The following is a 14,644-nucleotide window of genomic DNA, read 5'->3' as shown; positions in this document are numbered from 1 at the left end:
TCCCAAAATAGGTAAATTGCTTGCAGCCTTGTGGCGGGAGTGGCCCTTTAAATATCCCCGGTGCCTGGCTATCAGTCTGGACTGCTGCTGGCGGGTGACAGGTGTGATTTTAATGTCACTCTTGATTTTAGCGTTTTTATCTTTTTAACATATCTTTCTGGCTTCCGTGCTTTCTTAGGACTTCGGTGGCAGCTATTTCCTCTCGTTCTATCGCAATTATAAGGTAGGGCAGGCATTTTAATATTGTGTTTAACTGTTTATACTTTGTGTATTTGGGTTTTAATGTCAGTTTTCTGTTTATTGCAGATTTTAGTCTGCTATTGTTTTCTTCTGTTTGTTTTAGGGTTTTATTTTGTTTGAAGTTGCATTTACTTTGTTTTGTCTCTTTTATAAACCCATAAAATATGGAACATCTTTTTAAAAGCACTCTCTGCCTATGTTTACAAACTTGTGTCCTTTTTGGTTGTAGAATTGTCGTAGTTATGTTGGTTAGCTTTAAGTTTAGTCCCTCTGGTAATAAATCAGATGAAACAGGCTCCGGCTTCACCTTGACCTTAAACAGGATAAGCAGTAATAAGAAGGAACAATGTATTTTTTAATGAAATTGTGTCCCTTCCCGATAGAAACATTACATCTCCAATGATGCTCGGATGGGTAAAGTGTAAACTTGATTACCATTCTGTACATTGGATTTAACAGAACAGTGCATTTAGCTAATATTATATTTCACCCAGCAGTTGTGCTTCATGATTGCGGCCCTGCATGTTGGTAAGATCCTTTTTAAGTATTGCAACTTTAATCAACACAATTGTCTACAGTATTATCCTACACATGCTGATGAAGAATTAATGAAATTGTGCTTTTTAACTTTGACCCTCTTCAACCGATTTATTTGTATGACATATTTTGACTAAAGATGTAAAAAATGGACGTCAAACGGTTTTGTACTTTAACTCTGAGTTCCCAGAGTCATGTGACCATCCCAGGATATGGTGTATTTAATCAATTTATTTGCAAACAGACTTTTTAAAGCCATATTACAATTTAAATTCTTATCTTGGGATCAAATATTACAACTAAACTGTAAACTGCTCAATACATTTAATTATTTCTGAATTAATCTAATTTCATTCAATTAAAAGTATATTAAGCTAAAAAAGTTGAAACATTTCAAATACATCTATTTACACTGAACAATAACATGTGTATCATATTTGACATTATTTGGGAGTACTTTAGAAAAAATATCACGTGTGTTCTACTTGGTCTGTTGGATCATCCCGTCATTTTCCTATATTCTGATATTAATCTTTAATTTAATTTTTTTTAGGAAATGTGCAAGCCATGACACCGGGCAGCAGTTCTTGTAAGCCACATTTTGTTTGTTCTACATATGAAATGTCAAATTTAAAAAGCTTTAAGTTCACTATCCAGGTTAGGCTTTCAAAAAGATACTTGCCTAAAGCCATGTCTTTAAAGAATGACTGAGGCAATCAAGAAAAGGGCTTTGTTTTTGGAGTGTCCTTTGACATAAGCAATGATGCAAACTTTTAGTTTGTCATTATGGTATAAACGAGATCACTTCATGACTTGAATGATTTTAGAAGCAGGGTTAGCGTTAGTTTCTGCTTCAAGTACCACGAGACAGTTTGAAATGCAAACAATCATGTTTAAAGTTAATAAAGTCCCAACGATAGTCAGGTGTGGTGAAATTATCCTCTGCATTTGACCCATGTTCACCTCCTGTGAGGGGAGCAGCAGCGGTGGCCGCGCTCTGGAATCAATTTGGTGATTTAACCCCCAATTCCAACCCTTGATGCTGAGGGAGGCAATGGGTCGGCCTGGGTTTGAACTCACAACCTTCCAGTCTCAGGGCGAACACTCTAACCACAAGGCCAGGTTAAATGTCTTAAAGGTCTAATGTACTGTATCACATCCGACCCATTGAAATACACCTTTTTAATAAAAATTTTAAAAAAGTGGCACATTTGTCATTTTCAGACCTCCGATCTACACTGGGTAAAATTTGCTTTCTGAAGTATTGGATCAGGGATGTCCAAAGTGTGGCCCGGGCCATTATCTGCCCAAGGCCTACATTTTTATTGTCCAATGGTCGTCTAGTGGTTAGCATATCGCCCAAACAATCAGGAAGTCAGGGAGATCTGGTTTCGAATCTGTTTGAACATTGCTGTGGAGTTTGCATGTTCTCCTCGTGCGTGGGGTCCCCCCCCCCCCACATTCTAAAAATATGTATGTTTGGTTATTTGAAGACTAAATTGTCTATGTATGAATGTGAGTGTCTGGCAGGTAACCAATATATGCTGCTTAGCATATATTGACCTCCTATAGGTAGTTTTTTTTAGCAGCTTTCAAAGTGGCCCCCGCATCCTTTAAGGGTCTTAATTTTTTTTCTACATTTGAAACACTTCCTTGTGGTCTTCGTGACATGTAATGGTGGTAATTTGGTCAAAACTTTGTATTGACTTTGTTTTCCACACAATCTTCAAGCTGACTTCTAAGTGAATTGTTCTGTATAGCCCCCTGTATTAGATATTGATAAACAATACACTTTTTTTGGTTATTGAAATATGATCTATTAAAGTTAGCATTCCAACCCAATGAGCCCAAGGTTTGATGTCAACAATTCTCTTATTTTCTTGAAAAGTTCACATGTAGAATTGATGCTCAAAATACAGTAAATGATATACTGTGTGGCTGATCCAAGCTTGAGCAGAGTATTGTCTTAAGGCAGGGGTGTCCAAACTTTTTCCATTGAGGGCCGCACACGGAAAAATTAAAGCATGCGGGGGCCATTTTAATATTTTTCATTTTCAAATCATAAAATATATAAATATAAAGGGTCTCAGTCATTAAAATGTTAAAAATAAGTCAGTTTTTTTTTTTTTTTAAACACTTACAGTAAATCTCTATATCAACTTCAGGTTGAAATAACGTTTAAAAAAAAAAAAAAGGTTTTATACCTTTTCTGTCAGACAACTTTGTTTTTTTTATAGTAAAACTGAAATATGCAGTATTTTCCCCACCGCCCAAAACATTCAGAAAGCAATGTTTGATGTGAAGTAATTGGAGCCCTAAAAAGATCAATGCAGGACACCATTGATTTTAATTCATTATTTTTGAATAATCACAGTGAAAAGAGAAATAAAATCCCATTAAATATATTTGGGATCCAAAATGTCCCCCACTCATAAAGTGATACATTTTTATTATTTTTTTTACTTTCAACACTTAAATTACAAGATCAACTTCAGATATATCTGTCCATTTGACATTTGAACTAATATCTTGTTTGTTTTTTGCTCTTATGTCAAAGAAAACGTTGTTTTTATATGGCAACCACACAATATATGCAATATTTTCCACATAAAACATTTTAAAGTGAAATATTTGAAGTAATTATGGTAAATGGGTTATACTTGTATAGCGCTTTTCTACCTTCAAGGTACTCAAAGCGCTTTGACACTATTTCCACATTCACCCATTCACACACTGATGGCGGGAGCTGCCATGCAAGGCGCTAACCACGACCCATCAGGAGAAAGGGTGAAGTGTCTTGCTCAAGGACACAACGGACGTGATGAGGTTGGTAGAAGGTGGGGATTGGACGAGGTTGGTAGAAGGTGGGGATTGAACCAGGAACCCTCAGGTTGCTGGCACGGCCACTCTCCCAACCGCACCATCTCCCAACCGCACCATGCCGTCCCCATGGTATAAAGTAGACGAAAAATGTACCGTAGTAGCAATATAAAATATAACATATGTAATATTTACATATTATATATACTGATATACTATATTTTTATATAATATATACAATATATAACAATTACCATGTACAATATTACAGTATATGTAACAGCTGCAGCGTTATGTGGTTAATCAGACCTTTCTTTGATATGTTGTCGTCCAGCTCCGCAAAGCAAAACATTTTGGATCACTTAGCTACTTAAAATTTAATGCCATGCATAATTTGCAATTGGAGCCTTGAATAAGTCAATAATTGATTATAACATTGAATCTTTTAACTTTTTTTTTGAGCAATGGCAAAATAGAGACAAAAGAAAAACAAGCAGCCTGCATGGCAGCTTTGTGTCAACATTGCAACTTTTCCTCGTTAGATTTCACCTCATTCCACTTTTTTTTGTTTATTTAAAATTTTTGCAGTTGCGTTTCCAGAATGTGGTGGGCCGCACTTTGGACACCCCTGTCTTAAGGTAACAAAATTAGAAGTGCAGTCTATTCAGCGTATCTGTCTGCAGAATGATTATCAGAACGCCCACAGTACTGTAAGGAGAAAAAGCGAATATAACTAACAGTATGATTTATCAAAACTGAAACTGGTCAGAGGCAGCTGTTTTGTGTCTGTCTTTAAAGGACATACAAACTGGTAGTTGCGTAGTAATGGCTGAGAAAGGAGGCGCTCGTTCAACTCTGTCCTACATATGGACTGTAAAAAAAGAAAACATGCCTATTCTGCAATATATTTGTATGCTCCATAATGACTTAAGGGGCTGATTATAACAAATTAAATTGATGCGTTTTGGTGGCAATTTTTTACTTGTCATTTAGGAAATGTTTCCTTTTTATGAACAAAGCTTTGCAAGATGCATTTTTTGCGCATGAATGTGCTGCGCTGTTGTGGTGATCCACCACCTCTCTGCAGAGCGTGCTAAAGTTTGTTTAGATTGCGTTTCTATATTGCAGAAAAGGTGGTACAGATTAGAGATGTGTTTTGTTGAACTTTACAAAATGGCGCTGGTAGGAGAGCATAACATGACTATTTCCATGGGCACCTGTGCATGGCAGGTAGTGCATGCCTAATCCTTATTTAAATAGGGCAGTATGTGCCACTTTTGCACTTGCTATTAATTGAACATGCGGTGTTAGTCGAAACACACCTGCTATTAGTACACACCATTTTAGTTTGTGCGTGCTATTTGGATCTAGGATTAGGCCCTATGTTCACAGTGGTGCTAAAGGGAAATCACACTTAAGGAACTGATCAATAAGTATCATTTGCTTATCTAAAAAAAAAAAAAAGCTGTTAAAGAAGTGAGTGTCATTCAGAAGATTAAATGTAGCAACTCGTGTATAAAATTGTATCCACCAGTCCCCGAGTGTCTAACATTCTTTAATCAAATGTCTTTCAGATTTGTTATTCAACTGCTTTTACTAAAGTAATTTGTCTTCTGTTCCCTGACATGCAAAAAACACCCTATTCCTCCTGGACTTTAGCTTCAGAGTGTTGGACTCAGTGGTTTGACCGTGACAACCCTAGTGGGAAAGGGGACTTTGAGATTCTAAGTAAGCTGCGCCGTGAACACCCAACAAGCATCTGTCAAGTGCCACTCCAAATTGACGTTGAGACAACATCTGGAGGCAGTGGGTCTTCAACGGGCGATAAGATCCATATGTAAGTACTTTGGCTTACATTTTTGAGATATCAGCCATTTTGCTGTATTTTTTTTGCTTTAGGTTGCAAGCAAAAATTGGTTACGAGCCTGCTTCAAATACAATTGTTTTAATTTGAATTAATCTTTTAGGAGTGGGTGTTAATTGAGGCATTGGTGATGTAAATATTGTATATGAATATTAAGTTCAATATTCTGTTTTCCATCACACCCAAAACATTTCTTTGTAAATCCTACTACTAGTTTGCGTAGCGAATGCCAGTGAAACCCGTAAGCACCACCCAACATCTGGTCTGACTCAGCATTAGGTGATTGATCCGTAGCAAGCATTAGACAAAACCTTTTTTTCAACCATGGTTCCGACTAGAGTGCTGAGTATGTAGAGTTTACATACAAAATGTCCAAGACAATAGTTACTGAACTAAAGAAGGAAATTAACAAAAATATGCAAAGCAGTATTAACCTAGCAAGTCCGCAATCGGCACCATACAGACACTGGAGTCGTCGATGAGCCACAAACACTAGCCAAGGGTGTTTAAAATTTATATTTAAACAATATTTTTCCATTAAAATATGAAGCTAATGGTGTTGGACAAAGAAGCAGCTCATATGAAATGCCATAGAGGTCTGCTCTTCTAAATGTACATTATATTTGATTAAACTACTGTAGTTTGTAATACATTCTATTGAATTAATTTTGACAATATTTAAGGGGTAAATTGTTTACTATGTATATGAGAGTGTGTGGACATGCATACATACTGTAGGGAAGGGACTCGTATGGCACCATTATTGGGTTGGCTCTCTTGTGAAATTGGGGGTTAATCATTTTGCAATGCAGTCTGCTGAAAATGATGGAAAGCACCACTCTACAAAGCAACTGACGCTGTTAAAGTTGAAAATGCCACAAAACACATTTTAAGATATTCAACACTCTACAGCAGGGGTACCCACCAGCAGGCAAGCTACTTTTTAAATGACCAAGTCGAGGTGATCTACCTCATATATATATATATATATATATATATATATATATATATATATATATATATATATATATATATATATATATATATATATATATATATATATATATATATATATATATATATATAGTTGTGGTCAAAAGTTTACATACACTTGTAAAGAACATAATGTCATGGCTGTCTTGAGTTTCCAATAATTTCTACAACTTATTTTTTTGAGAGTGATTGAAGCACATACTTGTTCGTCACAAAAAACATTCGTGAAGTTCTTTTTTTTTAATGAATTTATTATGGGTCTACTGGAGGTTGGGTCTTGGGCGCAGTTGGGTGTCCCAACAGGACAATGACCCCAAACACACGTCAAAAGTGGTAAAGGAATGGCTAAATCAGGCTAGAATGAAGGTTTTAGAATGGCCTTCCCAAAGTCCTGACTTAAACGTGTGGACAATGCTGAAGAAATAAGTCTGTCAGAAAACATTTAGCTGAACTAGACCAATTTTGTCAAGAGTGGTGAAAAATTAAACCAGAACCTTGCCCGTAACTTGTGGATGGCTACCAAAAGTGCCTTATTGCAGTGAAACTTGCCAAGGGACATGTAACCAAATATTAACATTGCTGTATGTATACTTTTGACCTAGCAGACTTGGTCACATTTTCAGTAGACTCATAATAAATTCATAAAAGAACCAAACTTCATGATGTTTTTTGTGACCAACAAGCATGTGCTCCAATCACTATCACAAAAAAATAAGAGGTAGAAATGATTGGAAACTGAAGACAGCCATGACATTGTACGGTTTAAATAAAAACGTTATCACCTTCCTGACGGTCTATTTTTCCTTCACACTGAGCTGGCAGCAGCCAGCATCATTTCATAAGACCCTCAGGTGCCGCGAATGTCAATCTAGTGAAGATTTACTGTATAATCGCACATTTTTAGGTCTATTTTTTCAATGCCTGGCTGGCGGTCGAATGACACACCCTCCGAGATCGAGGTAATGGGCACCCCTGCTCTACGCCATCTGGTGACTAAAGTTAATAGTGCAATCCCTCAATTCGTCACATTTCATGTGTCAGGTAAACTACAACAAATGGGCCATTTGAATCCCCTTCCTACTGTACATATGCATAAGTAATGCTTGAATTCTACCACAATTTGCTCCATCGTTTGTTGTGGACAATTAAAGACTTCTCAGCCGCTAATATCCCACATTTCTGCAACTAAAAACAAATTTTGCTTTGAGGAAACTGCAAAAGAATTTAGAAATCCTTTATTCCCCACCCGATTCTTTCTCTGGCTAAAGTCACAAATGAAGTCATAAAACAGGCTAGTTTTGGTTATGCCAAAAACCGATTTATGTCGACATGAGTCAGCTAATCTGGGGAATGTCAAATCAAACGGGTTCCACTGTATTGCAAACGGTAACTATTTATTGAAATCTGCCACCTATTTAAAGTTACATTTTGTAATGAAAGTCGTTAAAACAGTGGTTGAATCATTTGAAGTGCACCTGGATTGGTTCTCTCTACAGATCGGACATAACCACAGGATTCATCTGTAAAAATGCACAACAGAAAAAAGGCCGGTGCTCGGATTACCGTGTTCGATTTAAGTGCCCCCTCAAGTTCTGCCCTCCAGGTAATCATGTGCACTTTTAATAATTAGTATCCTGATTTAGAGTGTACCTTCTTCCTAAGTCATCTGGGATAGGCCCCAGCTCTTCAAGCACCTAACTTAACCTAGTGACATTAGTGCATCCACTACAAGTGGTGGGCAGTATCAGGCACAAAGTATATAACTGGATGCGTGATTGACCTAAATGTCCCACCCTTCTAGTGATTACAGAGTGTTGGACTCCATGGTTCGATCGAGATGACCCATCTGGAACTGGAGACTATGAGACTCTTGCTCATCTTTCCAATCAGTATAAAAAGCAGATCTGTGATCATCCCATTCACATTGAGGTCCAAACAAGATCTGGGGAAAGTCTGACTTCAACGGGGGATGTGATTTATGCGTAAGTATTTTTCTTTAGTTTTAAACCGCCTTTTTCGTAAGCGACATAGCTGCCTGATTTAGTGCAACTTATTCAACATTAAGGTTGGGCATTGATAAAAAAAAAGAAACATGCACCCCGTGTCAAAGTCAATCCTCCATTGCCGCATATAAACTGCTGTATAGCTCTGTTGGTAGAGTGGCCATGCCAGCAACTTTAGGGTTCCAGGATCGATTCCCGCTTCCGCCATCCAAGCCACTGCCGTGTCCTTGGGAAAGACACTTTACCCACCAGCTCCCAGTGCCACCCACACTGGTTTAAATGTAACTTAGATATTGGGTTTCACTATGTAAAAGCACTTTGAGCTCATATATAAATATAATTCACTTCACTTGTTCTTGCATGGATTATCACTGGAGGACTATAGAACGAGGCTAAACATGTTACACACTGGACGAGCAAGCAGAAGTTGACAATGTAATCGCTAAACTAGCATGAAACGGAAGAAATAAGTGCTTGGTAACATTTAAAGGTGTCATATGTAGTAATGTGGCCAGAAATGGTATGGCAATCACGGTCAAAATTCTGTAGCCCCTCCCACTCTCCCTGACTGAGGTTGCCAGATACGCAGCCAAATCCAAATCCTACTCCAAGGAACTTTAAATGGCAATCGACGAGTCCTACGCTGTAGGTTGCTCTTGTTTATGCTTCTTGCAAGATGGTTTACTAAGTAATTATTATGCCACATTTTACCATGTCTATTAACCAAATGTATTCGTAAAGTTACGCAGCAATATTTTAGTCGGGAGTCGGGACAGATTGTTGGCATTACCCTGCTAAAATGTCTAGTTTGACTGCATGGACCACCATCAAAATATGATATACTATATTATACATCGCATAGGCCTACCTTGATGGCAAGCCAAGGCCAACAGTAAAATTACCGCCACATTTTGTTCAGCATAACTCCACGTTGCATCCAAACTGACGCACTGCTTTCTCTTCCACGGACAAACTGAAGGATTTAAATCAGAGCCAATACTTGGAAATTATTATAATATTTAATTGATATTGTTGCACAGCCATCCTGTTTGTCTGATCTTAGAATTGTAATCAAAACCTGAATCATTCAGTTGTCTTAAAATTTTAAGTATTTTCATCAGCATTGGTATGACCAATACTGCCCCTGTAACTACTCTGGAATGGATTGATGCTCAAATGTGTCTTATCACCTAAAACTATTGTAAAGTATTAATACCACAGAATAAGTTTTTATTCCATTTCAACAGAAGTGTAGCTATTACAATAAAGTAACCAGATATTAACAGTAAACTAGCAAGTAGATGAGTAATTTTCACAAAATACAACCAGAACTGAGACAATGTTACTGCATACGTCAGCAGCTAAATAACGAGTCTTTGTAACCTGTTTTGAAATGGTTATTCTCAATTTTATACCAAATATATTGTTTTTGCAGGAGGCTGCAATATACAGTATATCACAATAGATTTCAGGCCAAATTGCCCATCCCTTTACAAGAACTGTTTTTAATCTGAATAACTTGCATAATTTGTCTCTAACCACTTCAGCACAATACTAGTGTGGATGTCCCACAATGTTCTCACTGAACTGTTTGCTTGCAGAGCTGATTCTACCACTGGATTTATCTGTAAAAATTCCGACCAGAAGAAAGGAATGTGTTCGGATTACCGTGTACGGTTCCTGTGTCCTCTTGATCACTGCCACCCAAAAGGTAAGACGGAAGCATTCCTAAAAACCATGCTAATAAAATGATTCAAAATGACTTCTCCCACTTTGACAGTGTGCTTCACCAAATGGTTTAATCGTGACCGTCCAAGTGGCAAAGGGGACTTTGAGATCCTGAGCAAACTTTGGCCAAAGTATCCACATGTCCTCTGCAAGCGGCCTATCACCTTAGAAGTGGTCACTGCTAAGGAAGAAAAGCTATTTGCCTTAAGCGGACAGATAGCTTACAGGTGCGCATGTTTTTTATTCTACTCATTAATTTACTGCAAGGAAAAGTCTGTTCATTTTACTGCACACCACAGTAAACCAGACTACACACATACAGGGATCCAAGACAATTTGACATTCGTAACAAAATTTCAGTACAGTCACCTTTCTGAGGGGATTCCAGAGATGTGATGTTATTGTGCACTGCTAAGTGAACACTTCTGCAGGTCCAACAGGTTTTTTGAATGGCTCTTTTACTTAAACAGAGTACTAACTCACTCACAGTATTGTAAGATAGTAACTGGGAATCAGTTCTAATAGTTCACTAGATAGTGGGTTGTGTGTATTTTTATACTTCAGATGCTAGATCAGTGGTTTTCAAACTTTTTTTTTTCACCAAGTGCCACGAACCCTGATTCCCCGTTACCCGTTGTCACCATGTAGGCACAGAACCTGCCATCGAAAGGGGGCCGGCGATCTGCTCGAGGTTATCTAAAGTCACCAAAGCGGCCGGAGCGTCCCCCCGAGAGGGGAGCCCCGTATGGGTGCCACCATAATGACAAACATTTAATGTAGTAATAAAAACAAGGCAAATGTTAAAGTATATTTTTGGTGTCTAACATTACAGTTTGGATATTTGAGTACTTAGCGTACCACTAGATTGAGCCCGTGTGCAACAACTGGTACACGTACTACAGTTTGAGAATAACTGCTAGTTTATCAAGTATGTTAAACTTCCCCTTCAGATTGCTACCAAATTATTTAAAAAAATCTAAGTTATAGCGATTGTAAGCGGGGGAAAAGGTAAAGCTCAAATTCAACTCTTTCAAACTGAAGCATTGCAACATTAGATCAGGATCAAGTTATGTAGAATGTTTACTCATCAGTGCTCATGTGACTTAACAAAATGACCATGCAACATTTTTGGTCCCAGACTTATAGGGACATGTCCTGACACGTTTGTCACCTAACCCTAACTGTTAAACTCTCCCCACATTTTGTTGAACAGCATTAATTATAAGTCACAGCTAAATGTTAGTGTTGGTCTCACTCGCGCAAATCTCAATTGTATACGTAAAGTGAGCCTCAATGAGTCAGTCTTCACTCTAAAGAAAGAGCCCATAAGTCAATGAGTCCCTGCAGTCAAAGAGTGTTCATGTGGGAGAGGGAAAGACGAAGGAAAAATAAATGAAGAGGGAGACTTGAGTGCCATCGATGATAGCTAAAACATTGACAAAAATTCCTAACTAAAAATATGATTCAAATTGTCTTAAGCTAGTCCTTAAGAATTTGACCTTGTACAATCACGACAGCTTGAAGTTGCACATTTGGAGACTTTCCCTTTACAATGTGCGATAACGAGAAATACTCAAATACAAGTCGCAGATAAACAAAATATATCTTAAGTTTGATACAAACTGAGTTGTGGATATCAAAATTTATATATAGCCCATCCATGTTTGAGGTGTTGACTAATATGTGATTACTTTTTCCTCCAGATATGACACTACTGAAGGCTTTATCTGTCGCAACAAAGACCAACATGGTGGACCTTGCCATGACTACAAAGTACGCTTTGGATGCCCGTGCAAATGAAATATCACAAACCTCCTGAACACTTAAGAAATGTTTCTCTTTAAAAATGTAAACTCCAGTTGTAGGAAAAGTAAACTTTGTGAAACACAATCAATGTAGTTTTATTTCAATTCCCTGTAAAGCGTCAGTGTTTTTTATATCCAACATATTTCTTACTCCAAGTAACAGATTATACTGATGTTGTTTTGGGCAGAATGTTACACTAAGACACTTTTCCCCTTTTTATTTTTTTAAAAGGGGTGTGTGTCATGGCAGACTTGCTAATGGATAAAAAAGACGACTATTTTCGGACCTTATATTTTTGAAGCTAAATATATTGAGGATGAACTACTGCTTACAGAAGTGAGCACAAAGAGGGTGAAACATTGGAGCAGAGGGAGTGAGGAGAAAATCACTCAAAGCTGCAAATGTGGAATTTGGAGACAAGTTATTTCGACATAAATGGCGTGCTTACCCAAAATCAACAGGAAATGTCCCTGGCTAGCTGGACCTGACAAACTCATGGAGAGTCATTTTAATGTCGATCATGATACACGCAGCATGTCATGTGTGTTAGTACGACTACAGTACATACGCTGTCTGGCTAACTCAGGTGTATCAATCAAAATATCGACACTTTAGTTCAGATGTGTCCAAACTTTTTGCACCAAGGGCCGCATACTGAAAAGTCTAAGTATGCGGGGCCCTATTGATATTCTTTTATTAAAAAAAATAAAAATGCTAAAAGTCGGTTTTGTGTCTGCTTATGATTATTGGAACATTTTAGCTTTTTCCTCATAAAAATGTTTCTTTTTTTTCTCCATGTAATAAATGAAAAAAAATAACACTGTTGTGGTTCTCTGAGCTAATGTCAAAAATTCTGCCCGTACGGAAACAATGTTCAGTTATCCCAGGGCATTCAAACGATCGCAACGGGACTGTTTGGTTTGTCTTAGATGTTTCGCCTCTCATCCAAGTAGCATTTCTAAAAGACTCCAACAAAAAACAAGCGTTAGAAATATTACAAACAAAAGATGCTCTTTAGTGCTATTTACAACTGAATGGACCGCTAACCTAGGTGATTCTGACTATTTTGGGCGGTTAGTGGTCGATCCACAGCGATCGTTTTGCCACCCAATACCTCAATGCTAACGAGGGGAAATTACACTTCCAAAGTCGTTTGCTTTGACAGTAGGATTGCTTGTTTGCATCTCAACAGTTTTTCTCACTATGATCGGGTGGAACCATCCTTGCCCACGCACACCCTCCTGGTATTGGAGTATAAATATTTGTTTTGGCACTAGCCGCTGTACTAGATTTGATCAATGTAAGTATGCGCATGAACTGATGAAGCCTACTTGACAGGAAGGCAAAACGTCTTCTAAGACAAACCAAACAGTCCAGTTGCTATCAAATGAATGATCTCGAAGGAGAACATCCATAGTAAGTACATTTAATTTATTAAGCGCTTTTCACAGATAAAATCACAAAGCCCCGTACAAAACATAGGTGAAGTAAAACAATTCAACAGGGGCAACATCATAAAAAGGATACAGAGTGGATTAACAATGATAGTTAAAAGGTGCATTTACTAAAAGGTTCTCAAATGTTTCTTAAAAGATAGATCTAGACAATGTTCAGTTACATTCAAATGTTTTATTATGGTAGTTGTAATTTTTCTAATTTGTAAGTTAGTATTTTTCAATTACCCAACTGAACTTTGTATATATTAAGTATATTGTATTTTCATTTCCAGAGCTTCTAATTCAAATCAGAGGTGTTTAAACTTTTTCAGCCTACAACCGCATACTAAAAAGTTTATGGGGTGCCATTTTAGTTTTTTCGATTACTGTCAGCCGTAACCACATAAACTAATATCCAGTACAGTTCTTATCACATATGCATGTACAGTAGATGGCAGTGTTGCATGTTTAAGAGTGTCACAACATTGCTATGTTTACGACAGACCAAAAAACGTGATTGCTGCTCTTGTGTTTTGTTACCGCGCTGGGAGGAAGTTAATGAAAACCGCCTAAAATAAACTTGCATAAGAAACCAGGAACACTCCCTTGATCGTTCTACACGGTGTCAGAAATGTCCCGTGAAAAAAAAACAAAAAAACACTTCGCTGCTGAGCTAGTGCTTGGAGCAGTGAACGCAACTACTAGCATGCGCCCTGCGCCTGAAGATGGGGGTGGGGATGGGGGACTTTTGGACTGGGGAATCGACCAACACGACGTATGGACAACATCACAATGGAGATTTCACTCCAAAACTTCGAACTACACACGATGGGGACAGAGGGAGGGGGGAACAATGGGGTGTGAGTGTTGTGTATGTGTGAATCTGAGCATGAATGTGGAGGAAAGAGGTGCACAATCATATTTCAACTTGCCAATTACTAAGGTTTTTTTTCACGTAAAGATAAAATACCCTAAAAAACTTTAATGTCAATTTATAAGAAAAAAATTACACTAGTTTCATGGAAAGTCAGGGGTTTAGCTAAAAATATTAAAGCAGGGAAGGTTTTTTCACACTTAAATTCATTAAAAGCAGATGTTTTATTCTTACAAGAAACACATCTCTGTAAAGACAACCAACACAAACTTAAAGCTAGCTGGATACCTCAGGTTTATCATGCAACCTTTGCTTCACAAGCTAGAGGTGTAGCCATTGTATT

The 14,644-nt window shown here is 37.7% G+C and overlaps 1 protein-coding gene across 1 annotated transcript; it reads left to right on the top strand.

Annotated features, from left to right (window-relative positions):
* The first annotated feature begins 64 nt into the window (after positions 1–64).
* On the top strand, positions 65–12,075 carry LOC133663418 (cartilage intermediate layer protein 1-like). Its single transcript, XM_062067877.1, has 11 exons — positions 65–101; positions 179–223; positions 624–654; positions 738–768; positions 1,331–1,366; positions 5,257–5,434; positions 7,951–8,057; positions 8,256–8,436; positions 10,059–10,168; positions 10,238–10,412; positions 11,889–12,075. Exons 3-11 carry the CDS (start codon positions 640–642, stop codon positions 11,983–11,985), a joined length of 930 nt encoding a protein of 309 aa, XP_061923861.1. The 5' UTR covers positions 65–101; positions 179–223; positions 624–639; the 3' UTR covers positions 11,986–12,075.
* Positions 12,076–14,644: the final 2,569 nt, after the last annotated feature.

This window comes from Entelurus aequoreus, linkage group LG13 (assembly GCF_033978785.1).
Source record: "Entelurus aequoreus isolate RoL-2023_Sb linkage group LG13, RoL_Eaeq_v1.1, whole genome shotgun sequence".
Lineage (NCBI taxonomy): Eukaryota > Metazoa > Chordata > Actinopteri > Syngnathiformes > Syngnathidae > Entelurus > Entelurus aequoreus.
The sequence above is the reverse complement of the archived record's forward strand: the minus strand, read 5'-3'. Positions and strand labels throughout refer to the sequence as shown.

Excerpts from the sequence above, each read along its gene's own strand:
- LOC133663418 (XM_062067877.1), top strand. Across the intron at positions 1,367-5,256 it reads GACACCGGGCAGCAGTTCTT|CTTCAGAGTGTTGGACTCAG; the intron begins GTAAGCCACATT and ends CCTGGACTTTAG. Across the intron at positions 8,058-8,255 it reads CCTCAAGTTCTGCCCTCCAG|TGATTACAGAGTGTTGGACT; the intron begins GTAATCATGTGC and ends CCACCCTTCTAG.